The 17,471-nt window shown below is 51.0% G+C and overlaps 1 protein-coding gene across 1 annotated transcript in view; it reads left to right on the forward strand.

The window, feature by feature from the left end:
- The window catches only part of obsl1 (obscurin like cytoskeletal adaptor 1), a gene marked incomplete at its 5' end in the record, with an annotated part of 43,417 nt that overhangs the window by 20,899 nt on the left and 5,047 nt on the right, over positions 1–17,471 (forward strand). Inside the window, 6 exons of the mRNA XM_033023518.1 lie at positions 4,182–4,448; positions 4,722–4,834; positions 7,396–7,549; positions 11,457–11,618; positions 13,319–13,423; positions 14,310–14,576. Of these exons, the coding sequence (XP_032879409.1) occupies positions 4,182–4,448; positions 4,722–4,834; positions 7,396–7,549; positions 11,457–11,618; positions 13,319–13,423; positions 14,310–14,576 (1,068 nt within the window). The remainder of the gene's footprint in view (positions 1–4,181; positions 4,449–4,721; positions 4,835–7,395; positions 7,550–11,456; positions 11,619–13,318; positions 13,424–14,309; positions 14,577–17,471) is intronic.

Genomic DNA, 17,471 nt, shown 5'->3' on the forward strand with positions numbered 1-17,471 from the left:
GCGGTGCTGGCTCGAAGGGCCTACTCCTGCACCTGTTGTCTATTGTCTATTGGCACTCTGTGTCTGACCCCCCCCCCCCCCCCCCCCCCCCCCCCCCCGGAGTGTGTGTGTGACGGGACGGTGCGGACAGGGGGGGGGGCCACACGCGCACGTTCACAAGATATAGGATTAGAATCAGGCCATTCGGCCCATCTAGTCCACTCCGCCATTCAATCGCGGCTGATCGCTCCATCCTAATCCCATTCTCCTGCCTTCTTCCCATAACCCTTGGCACCCGTACTAATCGTCTAGGGGCAGAATTAGGCCATTCGGCCCATCAAGTCTACTCCGCCATTCAATCATGGCTGACCTTTCCCTCCTAATCCCATTCTCCTACCTTCTCCCCAGTAAACAGGTTCTTCTGCAGTTGTATAGGGCTCTGGTGAGACCACATCTGGAGTATTGTGTACAGTTTTGGTCTCCTAATTTGAGGAAGGACATCCTTGTGATTGAGGCAGTGCAGCGTAGGTTCACGAGATTGATCCCTGGGATGGCGGGACTGTCATATGAGGAAAGATTGAAAAGACTAGGCTTGTATTCACTGGAGTTTAGAAGGATGAGGGGGGATCTTATAGAAACATATAAAATTATAAAAGGACTGGACAAGCTAGATGCAGGAAAAATGTTCCCAATGTTGGGGCGAGTCCAGAACCAGGGGCCACAGTCTTAGAATAAAGGGGAGGCCATTTAAGACTGAGGTGAGAAAACACTTTTTCACCCAGAGAGTTGTGAATTTGTGGAATTCCCTGCCACAGAGGGCAGTGGAGGCCAAGTCACTGAATGGATTTAAGAGAGAGTTAGATAGAGCTCTAGGGGCTAGTTGAATCAAGGGATATGGGGAGAAGGCAGGCACGGGTTATTGATTGGGGATGATCAGCCATGATCACAATGAATGGCGGTGCTGGCTCGAAGGGCCGAATGGCCTCCTCCTGCACCTATTTTCTATGTTTCTAACCCTTGACACCTGTTCTAATCAAGAACTTGTCTATCTCTGCCTTAAAAATATCCACTGATTTGTGGCCTCCACAGCCGTCTGTGGCAAGGAATTCCACAGATTCACCACCCTCTGACTAAAGAAATTCCTCCTCATCTCCTGCCTAAAAGAGCATCCTTTAATTTTGAGGCTTGGCCCTCTGGTCCTAGACTCTCCCACTAGTGGAAACATCCTCTCCACATCCACTCTATCCAGGCCTTTCACTATTCTGTAAGTTTCAATGAGGCCCCCCCTCATTCTTCTAAACTCCAGCGAGTACAGGCCCAGTGCCGACAAACGCTCATCATAGGTTAACCCACTCATTCCTGGGATCGTTCTTGTAAACCTCCTCTGGACCCTCTCCCAGAGCCGGCACATCCTTCCTCAGATACGGGGCCCAGATGTGCTCACAATAATCCAAATGCAGCTTGACCAGCGCCTTCTAGAGCCTCAGCGTTACATTCCTGTACCGATACAATATGATACGAGAGAACTCTATTTATCTCAGGAGGGACGTTGGTCTGCCAACAGTCATAAAACACAGCTAGGTACATGAAACATGAAACTAAAGATCATGTGATAGGAGCAGAATTGGGGCATTCGGCCCATCGAGTCCACTCCGCCATTCAATCATGGCTGGTCTATCTCTCCCTCCTAACCCCATTCTCCTGCCTTCTCCCCGTAACCCCCGACACCCGCACTAAAGTGATGAGTGGAAAGGCCAGGATTGGGGATGTGCTAAGATTGGGGGGGGGGAGTCAATAGACAATAGACAACAGGTGCAGGAGTAGAGGCCATTCGGCCCTTTGAGCCAGCACCGCCATTCAATGTGATCATGGCTGATCATCCCCAATCAGTACCCCGTTCCTGCCTTCTCCCCATATCCCCTGACTCCACTATCTTTAAGAGCCCTATCTAGCGCTCTCTTGAAAGCATCCAGAGAGCCGGCCTCCACCACCCTCTGAGGCAGAGAATTCCACAGACTCACCACTCTCTGTGAGAAAAAGTGTTTCCTCGTCTCCGTTCTAAATGGCTTACCCCTTATTCTTAAACTGTGTGTGGCCCCTGGTTCTGGAGTCTCAGTCTCTGAGTCTCAGTCTACCCCAGGACAGAAGGGGGAGGAGTTGTACAGTTTGATAGCCAGAGGGGAGAAGGATCTCCTGTGGTGTTCTGTGCTGCATCTTGGTGGAACCAGTCTGTTGCTGAAGGTGCTCCTCAGGTTGACCAGTGTGTGTCACGGAGGGGGTGTGAGCTGTATTGTCCGGGATGCTCCACAGTTTGAGGAGCGGATATCCTCCCCTCCAAGACCAACCTCCCGTGGATCCAACTCCAACTCCAACTCCGCCCCCAGGACAGAGCCGGCCTTCCTGATGAGTCTGTTGATCCTGTAGGAAGGAACTGCAGATGCTGGTTTAAACCGAAGATAGACACAAAAAGCTGGAGTAATTTAGCTGGTCAGACAGCATCTCTGGAGAGAAGGAATAGGTGATGTTTCAGGTTGAGTCCCTTCTTCAGAAGGGTCCTTAGGCTAAAGAAGGGTCTCGACCCGGAATGTCACCTATCCATGTTCTCTAGAGATAATAGACAATAGGTGCAGGAGGAGGCCATTCGGCCCTTCGAGCCAGCACCACCATTCAATGTGATCATGGCTGATCATCCCCAATCAGCACCCCCTTCTCCCATTATCCCTTGATTCCGTTAGCCCTAAGAGCTAAATCTAACTCTCTCTTGAATACATCCAGTGATTTGACCTCCACCGCCTTCTGAGGCAGAGAATTCCACAGATTCACAACTCTCTGGGTGAAAACTTTTTTCCTCATCTCAGTTCTAAATGGCCTACCCCTCAATCTTAAACTGTGGCCCCTGGTTCTGGATTCCCCCAACATCGGGAATTTTTTTCCTGCATCTAGCCTGTCCAAGCCCTTAAGAATTTTATATGTTTTTTATAAGATATCCTCTCATCCTTCTAAACTCCAGAGTGTACAAGCCCAGCCGTTCCATTCTCTCAGCATATGACAGTCCCGCCATCCCGGGAATTAACCTGGTGAACCTACGCTGCACTCCCTCAGTAGCAAGTATGTCCTCCCTCAAATTAGGGGACCAAAACTGCACACGATACTCCAGGTGTGGTCTCACTAGGGCTCTGTACAACTGCAGAAGGACCTCTTTGCTCCAAAACGACTCCTCTTGTTATAAAGGCCAACATGCCATTCGCTTTCTTCACTGCCTGCTGTACCTGCATGTTTACTGTCATAGACTGATGTACAAGGACCCCCAGATCCCGTTGTACTTCCCCTTTTCCTAATCTGACACCATTCAGATAATAATCTGCCTTCCTGTTCTTGCCACGATTGTGAATAACCTCACATTTGTCCACATTAAACTGTATCGGGAACATGTTTCCTGCCTCTAGCGTGTCCAAACCCTTAACAATCTTATATGTTTCAATAAGATCTCCTCTCATCCTTCTAAACTCCAGAGTGTACAAGCCCAGCCGTTCCATTCTCTCAGCATATGACAGTCCCGCCATCCCGGGAATTAACCTTGTAAACCAACGCTGCACTCCCTCAATAGCAAGAATGTCCTTCCTCAAATTAGGGGACCAAAACTCCACACAATACTCCAGGTGTGGTCTCACTAGGGCCCTGTACAACTGCAGAAGGACCTCTTTGCTCCTAAACTCAACTCCTCTTGCGATGAAGGCCAACATGCCATTTGCTTTCTTCACTGCCTGCTGTACCTGCATGCTTAAACCCCTGTCCCACTGTACGAGTTCATTCCAAGAGCTAATTTCTCCCGAGTTTCCCCTGATTCGAACGCGGAGATTTACGGGTAATGGCCGCTCGTCGGTACTCGGGGCTCTCGTGGACATTTTTTATCAACATGTTGAAAAATCTTCACCAGTCTTCCCGAGCTTACCTGCCGTTAGCGAGTCTTCCCGAGTACCTGCCGTTAGCGTCACGAGCCGCTAAGAGACGTCCCCGAGCTCTGACGTACCCGCTACGTACATTCTCCGTGCCTACCACGAGTTTGTTTTGTTTTAAATTTGGGAGAGCTCTTGGAATGAACTGGTACCGTGGGACAGGGGCTATTACTTCCAGCGACCCAGTGGGGAGGGTGCGGGCCGTGACTGACCGCTGGCCGTGACCACTCCTCTCCTTGGCCGCAGCCCGGCGGGTCAGCCTGAGGAAGGCGTTGGTGGACGTGGATGCAGTGGAGCAGGAGGCAGCCACCTTCCAGGTGGAGTTGTCCCACCCGGACGTGGAGGGCCAGTGGATCAAGGACGGAGTCCGGGTCAAGCCGTGCCCCAGCCGGAGGGTCAGCGTGGCGGGGACAGTCCACGGACTCACCCTCTCCCCGCTCACCCTGGAGGACACGGGGACCATCGCCTTCCAGAGTGAGGGCATCCGCTGCTCAGCACGGCTCACTGTTAGAGGTAGCGGCTGTCCCCTCACCCCTATCTACCCTCCCCACCCCTCCTTACCCTCCCCACCGCTCCCCACCCCTCCCTACCCACTCCACCCCTCCCCACCCCTTCCTACCCTCCCTACCCCCCACTCGCTCTCCCATCCCCCTCTCTCCCTCTCCCCCCCCTCTACATCCCCTCTCCCTCCCCCCCTCCCCCCCCTCTGTCCCCTCTCCCTATCTCCCTCTCCCCTCTCCCCCTCTCCACCACCACCTCCTCTCACGGTGCCGGTGTGTGTTCCAGAGCCGCCGGTCACCTTCCTGAAGCCGCTGCAGGACCTGCGGGTCCCAGACACCACGGTGGTCACTCTGGAGTGCGAGCTGTCCCGTCCCAACGCCCAGGCCCGCTGGTACAAGGTAGGTACGGGGACACATGGATACCTGGCGCAGGCTTCACAGGTACAGGTAATGCCCACCCCTCCCTCACTCACCCTCCACTCCCTCACTCACTCTCCGCTCCACTCCCCTCCCCTCCCCTCCCCTCCCTCACTCCCCCTCCCCTCCCCTCCCCTTCCCCCCTCTACTCCCCTCCCCTCTACTCCCATCCCCTCCCTACTCCCCTCCCCAACCCCTCCTCTCCACTCCCCTCCACACCACAACCCTCCCCTCCCCTCTACTCCCCTCCCCTTCACTCCCTCTATTCCCCTCCCTTCTCTTCCCCTCCCCACTACTCCCCTCCCCTTCCGCCACAAACACTCTCAAGATCATCGTCAGACACCAGACACAAGGACACCAGGATACCCCAGCAGCAGGAGTGGGGCCACTCAGCCCCTCTAGACTATCTCACCACTACATGTAATTAACCCCTTTTACAAGGATGTTGCCAAAATAAAAATATATATCACATTCAATGGTGTGTATATGTGTGTGTGTGTGTGTGTGTATATGTGTGTGTGTGTGTGTATATGTGTGTGTATATGTGTGTGTGTGTGTGTGTGTGTGTGTGTGTGTGTATATGTGTGTGTGTGTGTGTGTGTGTGTGTGTGTGTGTGTGTGTGTGTGTGTGTGTGTATATGAATGAATTTATTGGCCAAGTATTCACATACAAGGAATTTGCCTTGGTGCTTCGCCCACAAGTGACAACATGACATACAGTTTAAGAAAGAACTGCAGATGCTGGAAAGTTGACAAAAATACTGGGGAAACTCAGCGGGTGAGGCAGCATCTATGGAGCGAAGGAATAGGTGACGTTTCGGGTCGAGACCCTTCTTCAGACTGATGTGGGGATTAGGGGGGGGGGCAGAAAGAATAAAGGAAGAGGCGGAGACAGTGGGCTGTGGGAGAGCTGGGAAGGGGAGGGGAAGGAGGGAGAAAGCAGGGACTACCTGAAATTGGAGAAGTCAATGTTCATACCGCTGGGGTGTAAACTGCCCAAGCGAAATATGAGGTGCTGCTCCTCCAATTTGCGGTGGGACTCACTCTGGCCATGGAGGAGGCCCAGGACAGAAAGGTCAGATTGGGAATGGGAGGGGGAGTCCCTTCTTCGGAAGTCTCGACCCGAAACGTCACCCATTCCTTTTCTCCCGAGATGCCGCCTGTCCCGCAGAGTTACTCCAGCATTTTATGTCTGTCTTTGGTTTAAACCAGCATCTGCAGTTCCTCCAGCCCGATACACTTGGATCTATGTACATCTGGATGCCTCTACTCTCCAGAGCCCTGCCATTCACTGTACTGCGAGTATAGAAGTTGGGAGGTCGTGTTGCAGTTGTATAAGACGTTGGTGAGATCGCATTTAGAATATTGTGTTCAGTTCTGGGCACCGTGTTATAGGAAAGATAGAGTATAGAAGTTGGGATGTAATGTTAAAATTGTACAAGGCATTGGTGAGGCCAATTCTGGAGTATGGGGCACAATTTTGGTCGCCTAATTATAGGAAGGATGTCAACAAAATAGAGAGAGTACAGAGGAGATTTACCAGAATGTTGCCTGGGTTTCAGCAACTAAGTTACAGAGAAAGGTTAAACAAGTTAGAGGTTTATTCTTTGGAGCGCAGAAGGTTAAGGGGGGACTTGATAGAGGTTTTTTAAATGATGAGAGGGATAGACAGAGTTGACGTGGAAAAGCTTTTCCCACTGAGAGTAGGGAAGATTCAAACAAGGGGACATGACTTGAGAATTAAGGGACTGAAGTTTAGGGGTAACATGAGGGGGAACTTCTTTACTCAGAGAGTGGTAGCTGTGTGGAATGAGCTTCCAGTGAAGGTGGTGGAGGCAGGTTCGATTTTATCATTTAAAAATAAATTGGATAGTTATATGGATGGGAAAGGAATGGAGGGTTATGGTCTGAGCGCAGGTATATGGGACTAGGGGAGAATACGTGTTCGGCACGGACTAGAAGGGTCGAGATGGCCTGTTTCCGTGCTGTAATTGTTATATGGTTATATGGTTATATGGTTATAAAGATGTTGTCAAGCTTGAAAGGGTTCAGAGAAGGTTTACGAGGATGTTGCCGGGACTAGAGGGTGTGAGCTACAGGGAGAGGTTGAGCAGGCTGGGTCTCTATTCCATGGAGCGCAGGAGGATGAGGGGTGATCTTATAGAGGTGTACAAAATCATGAGAGGAATAGATCGGGTAGATGCACAGAGTCTCTTGCCCAGAGTAGGGGAATCGAGGACCAGAGGACACAGGTTCAAGGTGAAGGGGAAAAGATTTAATAGGAATCTGAGGGGTAACTTTTTCACGGTGGGTGTATGGAACGATCTGCCAGAGGAGGTAGTTGAGGCTGGGACTATCCCAACGTATAAGAAACATTTAGACAGGTACATGGATAGGACGGGTTTGGAGGGATATGGACCAAGGGAGGTGGTACTAGTGTAGCTGGGACATTGTTGGGGGCGGGTGAGCTGGGCCGAAGGGCCTGTTTCCACACTGTATCACTCTGTGGGTCTCTTGACTGTGCCGTTCTTCCCCGGACACAGAACGGCTGGGAGCTCAAACCGGGCCAGAGCGTCCGGATCTACTCCTTGGGGAAGAAGCGGGTAGTGCAGCTGGGAAGGTGCGGGCTGGGAGAATCCGGAATATATACCTGCGACGTCGGAGACAGCAAGACCAGCGCCAAGCTGGAGGTTTACGGTGAGTTTGTTTCTAACCCCACGGGGCACGGCTCACACTCGGAAGGGATTCTGTGGGATATTAACAAGGACGCGAGTCACGGATAGTTTAGATTAGTCACCGAATAGTGAAAGCGTGGATGTGGAGAGGATGTTTCCACTAGTGGGAGAGTCTAGGACTAGAGGGCACAGCCTCAGAATTAAAGGACGTTCTTGTAGGAAGGAGATTAGGTGGAATTCTTTGCCACAGACGGCTGTGGAGGCCCAGTCAATGGATATTTTTATGGTGGAGACTGGCAGATTGGACTTGATTGGATGTGGAGAGGATGTTTCCACTGGTGGGAGAGTCTAGGACCAGAGGGCACAGCCTCAGAATTAAAGGACGTACCTTAAAGAAGATCTTCAACCATGATCACATTGAATGGCGGTGCTGGCTCGAAGGGCCGAATGGCCTACTCCTGCACCTATTGTCTATTGGGATGAGGAAGAATTTCTTTAGTCAGAGGGTGGTGAATCTGTGGGATTCTTTGCCACAGGCGGCTGTGGAGGCCACAAGTCAGTGGATAATTTTTAAGGCAGGGATAGATGGATTCTTGATTAGTGCGGGTGTCAGGGGTTATGGGGAGAAGGCAGGAGAATGGGGTTAGTAGGGAGAGATAGATCAGCCATGATTGAATGGCGGAGTAGACTCGATGGGCCGAATGGCCTAATTCTGCTCCTATCACTGATGAGCTTAGTCTAGTTTAGTTTGTCAGGGACAGTTTCTTCCCAGCTGTTATCAGGCAACTGAACCATCCTACCACCAGCTAGAGTGTTCAGTTTATTGTCCCGTGTATCGGAGGTACAGTGAAAAGCTTTTGTTGCGTGCTAACCAGTCAGCAGAAAGACAATACATGATTACAATCGAGCCGTCCACAGTGTACAGGAAGTGGCGGCATTGTGAAACGGCTGCGGCTCGCCTGCAGTCTGTCTGTATTTACTTTTTTGTGTTGTTTTTTTAGTCTTGTTCAGTTAAACTTTTGGTTATTAGGTGGTGTTATGTGTGGGGGGGGGGGGGAGGGGGTGAAACAGGGCTTTCTGTCTCTCCCTTCGGGGGAATGCGACTTTCTTGTCGTATCCCCCTTCTCTTCCCCCCGTCTGCGCTGAGGCCTAATGGCGGAGCTGGTGGCCTCCAACCTGCGACTGAACTCGAGGGTCCGGAGGTAGAGCCAGTCAGGATTTACCAACGCGAGGCTGGCCGTCTTCGAGCTGCGGCGGCGTTCGGGCAGCGGCACGACTCGGCGCTCCGATGAGGGTGGACGGTGCGGGGCTGAGACACTCCTGTGTGGGCGGCTCGGCTCCCGGCTGGAAGGTGCTCCCGTGTGGGCAGCCCGGTGCGGGGCTGAGACGGTGCTCCGGTGGCTGAGGCGGCGGCGACCTGAATCCGGGGCTCGGCCGCGGGCCAGTGGATGACATCGTCGGGAGCCCGCGGGTCACAGGTTGATGCCTGTTTTCCGGAGCTCCCGTGGCAACAACTGCGTCCGCTGGACTGGAGAGTGGCAGCTTCGACCACCCCCGGGCCGCGGAGCTTGAACTGACTTACTTACCGGACTGACTTACCATCGCCCGGTGGGGTATGGTCTCAGCGCAGAGGGAGAAGAGGAGGGAAGAGACAGCAACCCTAAGACTTTTGCCTCCATCACAGTGAGGAGGTGCCTGGTGAACTCACTGTGGTGGATGTTAATTTGTGTTTATTGTGTGTTGTTTATTATTACATGTATGGCTGCAGGCAACGACATTTCGTTCAGACCGAAAGGTCTGAATGACGAATAAAGGATTCAATTCAATTCAATACAGATACAGGATAAAGGGAATAACGTTTAGTGCAAGATAAAGTCCGATCAAGGATAGTCCGGGGGTCTCCAATGAGGTAGATGGGAGGTCAGGACCGCTCTCTAGTTGGTGAGAGGACGGTTCAGTTGCCTGATAACAGCCGGGAAGAAACTGTCCCTGAATCTGGAGGTGTGTGTGCGTTGGTTTTCACACTTCTGTACCTCTTGCCCGATGGGAGAGGGGAGAAGAGGGAGTGACCGGGGGGGGTGAGACTGGTCCTTGATGATGCTGCTGGCCTTGTGGTCAGCAGTCCCAAACTCCCATCTACCTCATTGGAGACCCTCGGGCTATCTTTGGCTGGACTTAATCTTGCACTGAACGCTATTCACGGGGCGGTCATGGTGGTGCAGCGGGTAGAGCTGCTGCCCCACAGCGCCAGAGGCCACAGGTTCGATCCTGACTACGGGCGCTGTCTGTACGGAGTTTGCACGTTCTCCCCGTGACCTGCGTTGGTTTTCTCCGGGTGCTCCGGTTTCCACAGTCCAAAGACGTGCCGGTTAGTCGGTTAATTTGGCTTCGGTGAAAATAAATTATAATTGTTCCTTGTGGTTAGGATAGTGTTAGTGTTCGGGAATCGCTGGTCGGAGCGGACTCGATGGGCCGAAGGGCCTGTTTCCGTGCTGTATCTCTAAACTAAACTAAACATGGAACATATTGGTCACTTAGCATCTTTTCTGTGGCAGCATCTCTGGAGAGAAGGAATAGGTGACGTTTCTGGTCGAGACCCTTCTGTCTGAAGAAGGGTCTCGGCCCGAAACATCACCTATCCCTTCTCTCCAGAGATGCTGCCTGACCTGTTGAGTTACTCCAGCTTTATAGTCTAGAGATACAGCGCGGAAACAGGCCCTTCGGCCCACCGTGTCCGTGCCGACCAGCGATCCCCGCACACTAACACTATCCTACACACACTAGGGACAATTTACACACACACACCAAGCCAATTAACCTACAAACCTGCACGTCTTTGGAGTGTGGGAGGAAACTGAAGATCTCGGAGAAAACCCACGCAGGTCACGGGGAGAACGTGCAAACTCCGTACAGACAGCGCCCGTAGTCGGGATCGAACCCGGGTCTCGGGCGCTGCATTCGCTGTAAGGCAGCAACTATACCGCTGCGCCACTGTGACTGGCTTGTCTATCTTCAGTTTAAACCCTCATCATGTATCTGTACACTGTGGACGGCTCGATTGTGATCATGTATTGTCTTTCTGCCGACTGGATAGCACGCAACAAAAGCTTTTCACTGTACCTCGGTACACGGGACAATAAACTAAACAACGCAACACTCCCATGTCTTGTCCTATCTGTGCACTGGAAAAGGGGAAGTACAACGGGATCTGGGGGTCCTTGTTCATCAGTCTATGAAAGTAAGCATGCAGGTACAGCAGGCAGTGAAGAAAGCGAATGGCATGTTGGCCTTCATAACAAGAGGAGTTGAGTATAGGAGCAAAGAGGTCCTTCTGCAGTTGAACAGGGCCCTAGTGAGTCCACACCTGGAGTATTGTGTGCAGTTTTGGTCCCCTAATTTGAGGAAGGACATTCTTGCTATTGAGGGAGTGCAGCGTAGGTTCACCAGGTTAATTCCCGGGATGGCGGGACTGTCATATGCTGAGAGAATGGAGCGGATGGGCTTGTACACTCTGGAGTTTAGAAGGATGAGAGGGTATCTTATAGAAACATATAAGATTGTTAAGGAAGTGGACACGCTAGAGGCAGGAAACATGTTCCCGATGTTGGGTGGAGTCCAGAACCAGGGGCCACACACAGTTTAAGAATAAGGAGTAAGTCATTTAGAACGGAGATGAGGAAACACGTTTTCACCCAGAGAGTGGTGAGTCTGTGGAATTCTCTGCCTCTGTAGAGGCCGGTTCTCTGGATACTTTCAAGAGAGAGCTAGATAGGGCCCTTAAAAATAGCGGAGTCAGGGGATATGGGGAGAAGGCAGGAACGGGGTACTGATTGGGGATGATCAGCCATGGTCACATTGAATGGCGGTGCTGGCTCGAAGGGCCGAATGGCCTCTACTCCTGCAACATATTGTCTGTTGTCACTTTACAGAACGGGAGATCGTCATCACGAAGCCGCTGGAGGATGTGGAGGTGCGGGAGAACGGCAACGCGGTCTTCGTCTGCGAAGTCTCGCACGAGGGGGTGAAGAGCGAGTGGTGGAAAAACGGAGAGAAAGTCAAGTCGAACAACTGCGTCAAGATGAGGCAGGAGGGTGAGCAGGACCCGGCGGGCCGAAGGGCCTGGATCCACGCACTGTATCTCGAAACTGTAAGGACGGGAGGATTCTAAGAGTAGAGGGCGCAGGCTGAAGTCGAGAGGGGATAGATTCTAGACGGCAGCTTTTACACTCGGAGGGGAGTTGCTGCATTACAGCGAATGCAGCGCCGGAGACCCCGGTTCGGTCCCGACTACGGGTGCTGTCTGTGCGGAGTTTGCACGTTCTCCCCGTGAGCTGTTTGGGTTTTCTCCTTGTTCCCAAAGACGTGCAGGTTTGTAGGTTAATTGGCTTGGTAAATGTAAAAAATGTCCCTAGTGGGTGTAGGATGGTGTTAGTGTGCGGGGATCGCTGGTCGGCACGGACCCGGTGGGCCTGTTTCCGCGCTGTATATCTAGACTCTAAACTCACCCGTCCCGACGTAGTGCAGCCCATGGAGTGCAGCAGCAGCATCAACAGCAGCAGCAGCATCAACAGCAGCAGCAGCAGCAGCAGCAGCAGCAGCATCAACAGCAGCGCTCACAGCACAGGCAGCAGCATCGCAGCATCAGATCAGCTCAACATCAGCGCATCAACACACAGCAGCGCATCAAACATCAGCGCAGCAGCAGCTCAAACAGCAGCAGCAGCATCTACAGCAGCAGCCGCACGCAATCACAGCATCTCAGCAGCAGCAGCAGCAGCAGCAGCGCATCAACAGTCAACAAGCAGCAGCAGCATCATCAAACAGAAGCATCACCAGGCATCAGTCATCATCATCAACAGCAGCTCATAACACATCAGCACAGCATCAACAGCAGCAGCAGCAGCATCAGCGCCTCGCCTATACTTTCAAGAGAGAGACGGTTCTGGTTCTGGACTCCCCCAACACGGGGAACACAGCACAGAAACAGGCCCTTCGGCCCAACTCGCTCATGCCGACCAACGTGTCCCTTCTACACTAGTCCCACCTACCTGTGTTTGGACCATATCCCTCCACACCTGTCCTATCCATGTACCTGTCCAAATGTTTCTTAAACGCTGCGATCGTCAGTTAAAACATTTAAAAGACATTTCAATCAGTCAATATGCTCTCTACCTGCAGAGTTATTTGTCAACATACCCAATTGTCCCACATCGAAGGAAGTATTCCGTTTTAGTCCAGTTTATTGTCACGTGTAATTCTTGCTATTGAGTCAAGTCAAGGAAGTAGGGAGTGCAGCGTAGGTTCACCAGGTTAATTCCCGGGATGGCGGGACTGTCATATGCTGAGAGAATGGAGCAGCTGGGCTTGTATACTCTGGAGTTTAGAAGGATGAGAGAGGATCTTATTGAAACATATAAGATTATTAAGGGTTTGGACACGCTAGAGGCAGGAAACATGTTCCTGATGTTGGGGGAGTCCAGAACCAGGGGCCACACACAGTTTAAGAATAAGGAGTAAGCCGTCTAGAACGGAGACGAGGAAACATTTTTCCACACAGAGTGGTGAGTCTGTGGAATTCTCTGCCTCAGAGGCCGGTTCTCTGGATGGTTTCAAGAGAGAGCTAGATAGGGCTCTTAAAAATAGCGGAGTCAGGGGATATGGGGAGAAGGCAGGAACGGGGTACTGATTGTGGATGATCAGCCATGATCACATTGAATGGCGGGTGCTGGCTTCGAAGGGCCGAGTGGCCTCCTCCTGCACCTATTGTCTATGTGTCTATGTTTCTATCCAGGGAACAAGCACTTTCTCCTGATCTGTGGGGTGCGGGCTGAGGACGCCGGGCAGATCTGCTTCACGGCCAAGGACGTTGAGTGCACGGCGAACCTCAACGTTGATGGTGAGTCCGACGAGGTTGTGGGTTCGAAGCCCGACTCGGGCACCTGTGCTTCTAACCTGGGCTGACACACCAAAGTGGTTCTCATTAAGGCTTTCCCCAGCCTCTGCCGGCACAGAGAGTGAAGGGAGGTTATTGCAGGAATACGATGAGCGTTTGTCGGCACTGGGCCTGTACTCGCTGGAGTTTAGAAGGATGAGGGGAGACCTCATTGAAACTTACCGAACAGTGAAAGGCCTGGATAGAGTGGATGTGGAGAGGATGTTTCCACTAGTGGGAGAGTCCAGGACCAGAGGGCGCGGCCTCAGAATTAAAGGACCTACCGTTAAAAAGATGAGGAGGAATTTCTTTAGCCAGAGGGTGGTGAATCTGTGGGATTCATTGCCACAGACGGCTGTGGAGGCCACAAGTCAAACAATACATTTTGAAGGTGGAGATTGACAGATTCTTAATTAGTATGGGGGTACAGATGAGAGGGTATCTCATTGAAACATATAAGATTATTAAGGGTTTGGACACGCTAGAGGCAGGAAACATGTTCCCGATGTTGGGGGAGTCCAGAACCAGGGGCCACGCAGTTTAAGAATAAGGGGTAAGCCATTTAGAACGGAGATGAGGAAACACTTTTTCTCACAGAGAGTTGTGAGTCTGTGGAATTCTCTGCCTCAGAGGGCGGTGGAGGCCGGTTCTCTGGATGCTTTCAAGAGAGAGCTAGATAGGGCCCTTAAAGATAGTGGAGTCAGGGGGTTATGGGGAGAAGGCAGGAACGAGGTACTGATTGGGGATGATCAGCCATGATCACATTGAATGGCGGTGCTGGCTCGAAGGGCCGAATGGCCTACTCCCGCACCTATTGTCTATGTTACCAATAATAAGCCTCTCCGTACAGAGTTGCCGATTAAGATCGTGAAGCCACTGCGAGACAAGACAGCTCTGGAGAAGCACAAGGTGATTCTGGAGTGCAAGGTGTCCAAGCCCAGGGCCCAGGTGCGATGGTTCCGGGCCGGGCAGGAGCTGGAAGACGGAGACAAGTACCAGATCAGCAGCGAGGACTGCTACCGCAAGCTGGTCATCCACGGCATCACCCTCCAGGACGAAGACACCTACACCTGCGATGCCTTCGACGACAGCTCCTCGGCCAGGGTCCTGGTGGAAGGTACAGAGAGAGGGTGGTGAATCTGCGGGGGTGGAGAGGATGTTCACACTGGTGGGACCAGAGAGCACAGCCTCACAATGAAAGCATCCAGGAGATGAGGAGGAATTTCCGTCGTCAGTGGGTGGTGAATCTGTGGGACGTGGAGAGGATGTTTCCACTAGTGGGAGAGTCTAGGACCAGAGGGCACAGCCTCACAATTAAAGCTTGGACACGCTGGAGGCAGGAAACATGTTCCCGATGTTGGGGGAGTCCAGAACCAGGGGCCACACACAGTTTAAGAATAAGGGGTAAGCCATTTAGAACGGAGACGAGGAAACATTATTCCACACAGAGAGTGGTGAGTCTGTGGAATTCTCTGCCTCAGAGGGCGGTGGAGGCCGGTTACATAGAAACATAGAAACATAGAAATTAGGTGCAGGAGTAGGCCATTCGGCCCTTCGAGCCTGCACCGCCATTCAATATGATCATGGCTGATCATCCAACTCAGTATCCCGTACCTGCCTTCTCTCCATACCCTCTGACCCCCTTAGGGCCACAAGGGCCACATCTAACTCCCTCTTAAATATAGCCAATGAACTGGCCTCGACTACCCTCTGTGGCAGGGAGTTCCAGAGATTCACCACTCTCTGTGTGAAAAAAGTTCTTCTCATCTCGGTTTTAAAGGATTTCCCCCTTATCCTTAAGCTGTGACCCCTTGTCCTCCCCAACATCGGGAGCAATCTTCCTGCATCTAGCCTGTCCAACCCCTTAAGAATTTTGTAAGTTTCTATAAGATCCCCTCTCAATCTCCTAAATTCTAGAGAGTATAAACCAAGTCTATCCAGTCTTTCTTCATAAGACAGTCCTGACATCCCAGGAATCAGTCTGGTGAACCTTCTCTGCACTCCCTCTATGGCAATAATGTCCTTCCTCAGATTTGGAGACCAAACTGTACGCAATACTCCAGGTGTGGTCTCACCAAGACCCTGTACAACTGCAGTAGAACCTCCCTGCTCCTATACTCAAATCCTTTTGCTATGAAAGCTAACATACCATTCGCTTTCTTCACTGCCTGCTGCACCTGAATGCCCACTTTCAATGACTGGTGTACCATGACACCCAGGTCTCGCTGCATCTCCCCTTTTCCTAGTCGGCCACCATTTAGATATTAGTCTGCTTTCCTGTTTTTGCCACCAAAATGGATAACCTCACATTTATCCACATTATACTGCATCTGCCAAACATTTGCCCACTCACCCAGCCTATCCAAGTCACCTTGCAGTCTCCTAGCATCCTCCTCACAGCTAACACTGCCCCCCAGCTTAGTGTCATCCGCAAACTTGGAGATATTGCCTTCAATTCCCTCATCCAGATCATTAATATATATTGTAAATAGCTGGGGTCCCAGCACTGAGCCTTGCGGTACCCCACTAGTCACTGCCTGCCATTGTGAAAAGGACCCGTTTACTCCTACTCTTTGCTTCCTGTTTGCCAGCCAGTTCTCTATCCACATCAATACTGAACCCCCAATGCCGTGTGCTTTAAGTTTGTAAACTAATCTCTTATGTGGGACCTTGTCGAAAGCCTTCTGGAAGTCCAGATACACCACATCCACTGGTTCTCCCCTATCCACGCTACTAGTTACATCCTCGAAAAATTCTATAAGATTCGTCAGACATGATTTACCTTTTGTAAATCCATGCTGACTTTGTCCAATGATTTCACCACTTTCCAAATGTGCTGCTATCCCATCTTTAATAACTGACTCCCCACTACCGATGTTAGACTAACTGGTCTGTAATTCCCCGTTTTCTCTCTCCCTCCCTTCTTAAAAAGTGGGGTTACATTTGCTACCCGCCAATCCTCAGGAACTACTCCAGAATCTAAAGAGTTTTGAAAGATTATTACTAATGCATCCACTATTTCTGGAGCTACTTCCTTAAGTACTCTGGGATGCAGCCTATCTGGCCCTGGGGATTTATCGGCCTTTAATCCATTTAATTTACCCAACACCACTTCCCGGCTAACCTGGATTTCACTCAATTCCTCCAACTCCTTTGACCCGCGGTCCCCTGCTATTTCCGGCAGATTATTTATGTCTTCCTTAGTGAAGACGGAACCAAAGTAGTTATTCAATTGGTCCGCCATATCCTTGTTCCCCATGATCAACTCACCTGTTTCTGACTGCAAGGGACCTACATTGTTTTAACTAATCTCTTTCTTTTCACATATCTATAAAAACTTTTGCAGTCAGTTTTTATGTTCCCTGCCAGTTTTCTTTCATAATCTATTTTTCCTTTCCTAATTAAGCCCTTTGTCCTCCTCTGCTGGTCTCTGAATTTCTCCCAGTCCTCCGGTATGCTGCTTTTCTGGCTAATTTGTACGCATCATCCTTCGCTTTGATACTATCCCTGATTTCCCTTGTTATCCACGGATGCACTACCTTCCCTGATTTATTCTTTTGCCAAACTGGGATGAACAATTTTTGTAGTTCATCCATGCAGTCTTTAAATGTCTTCCATTGCATATCCACCGTCAACCCTTTTAGAATTAATTGCCAGTCAATCTTGGCCAATTCACGTCTCATACCCTCAAAGTTACCTTTCTTTTAGTTCAGAACCATTGTTTCTGAATTAACAATGTCACTCTCCATCCTAATGAAGAACTCAACCATATTATGGTCACTCTTGCCCAAGGGGGCACGTACAACAAGACTGCTAACTAACCCTTCCTCATTACTCAATACCCAGTCTAAAATAGCCTGCTCTCTCGTTGGTTCCTCTACATGTTGATTTAGATAACTATCCCGCATACATTCCAAAAAATCCTCTTCCTCAGCACCCCTGGTTCTCTGGATACTTTTAAGAGAGAGCTAGATAGGACTCTTAAAAATAGCGTAGTCAGGGGATACGGGGA

Source organism: Amblyraja radiata, chromosome 7 (assembly GCF_010909765.2).
Source record: "Amblyraja radiata isolate CabotCenter1 chromosome 7, sAmbRad1.1.pri, whole genome shotgun sequence".
NCBI lineage: Eukaryota > Metazoa > Chordata > Chondrichthyes > Rajiformes > Rajidae > Amblyraja > Amblyraja radiata.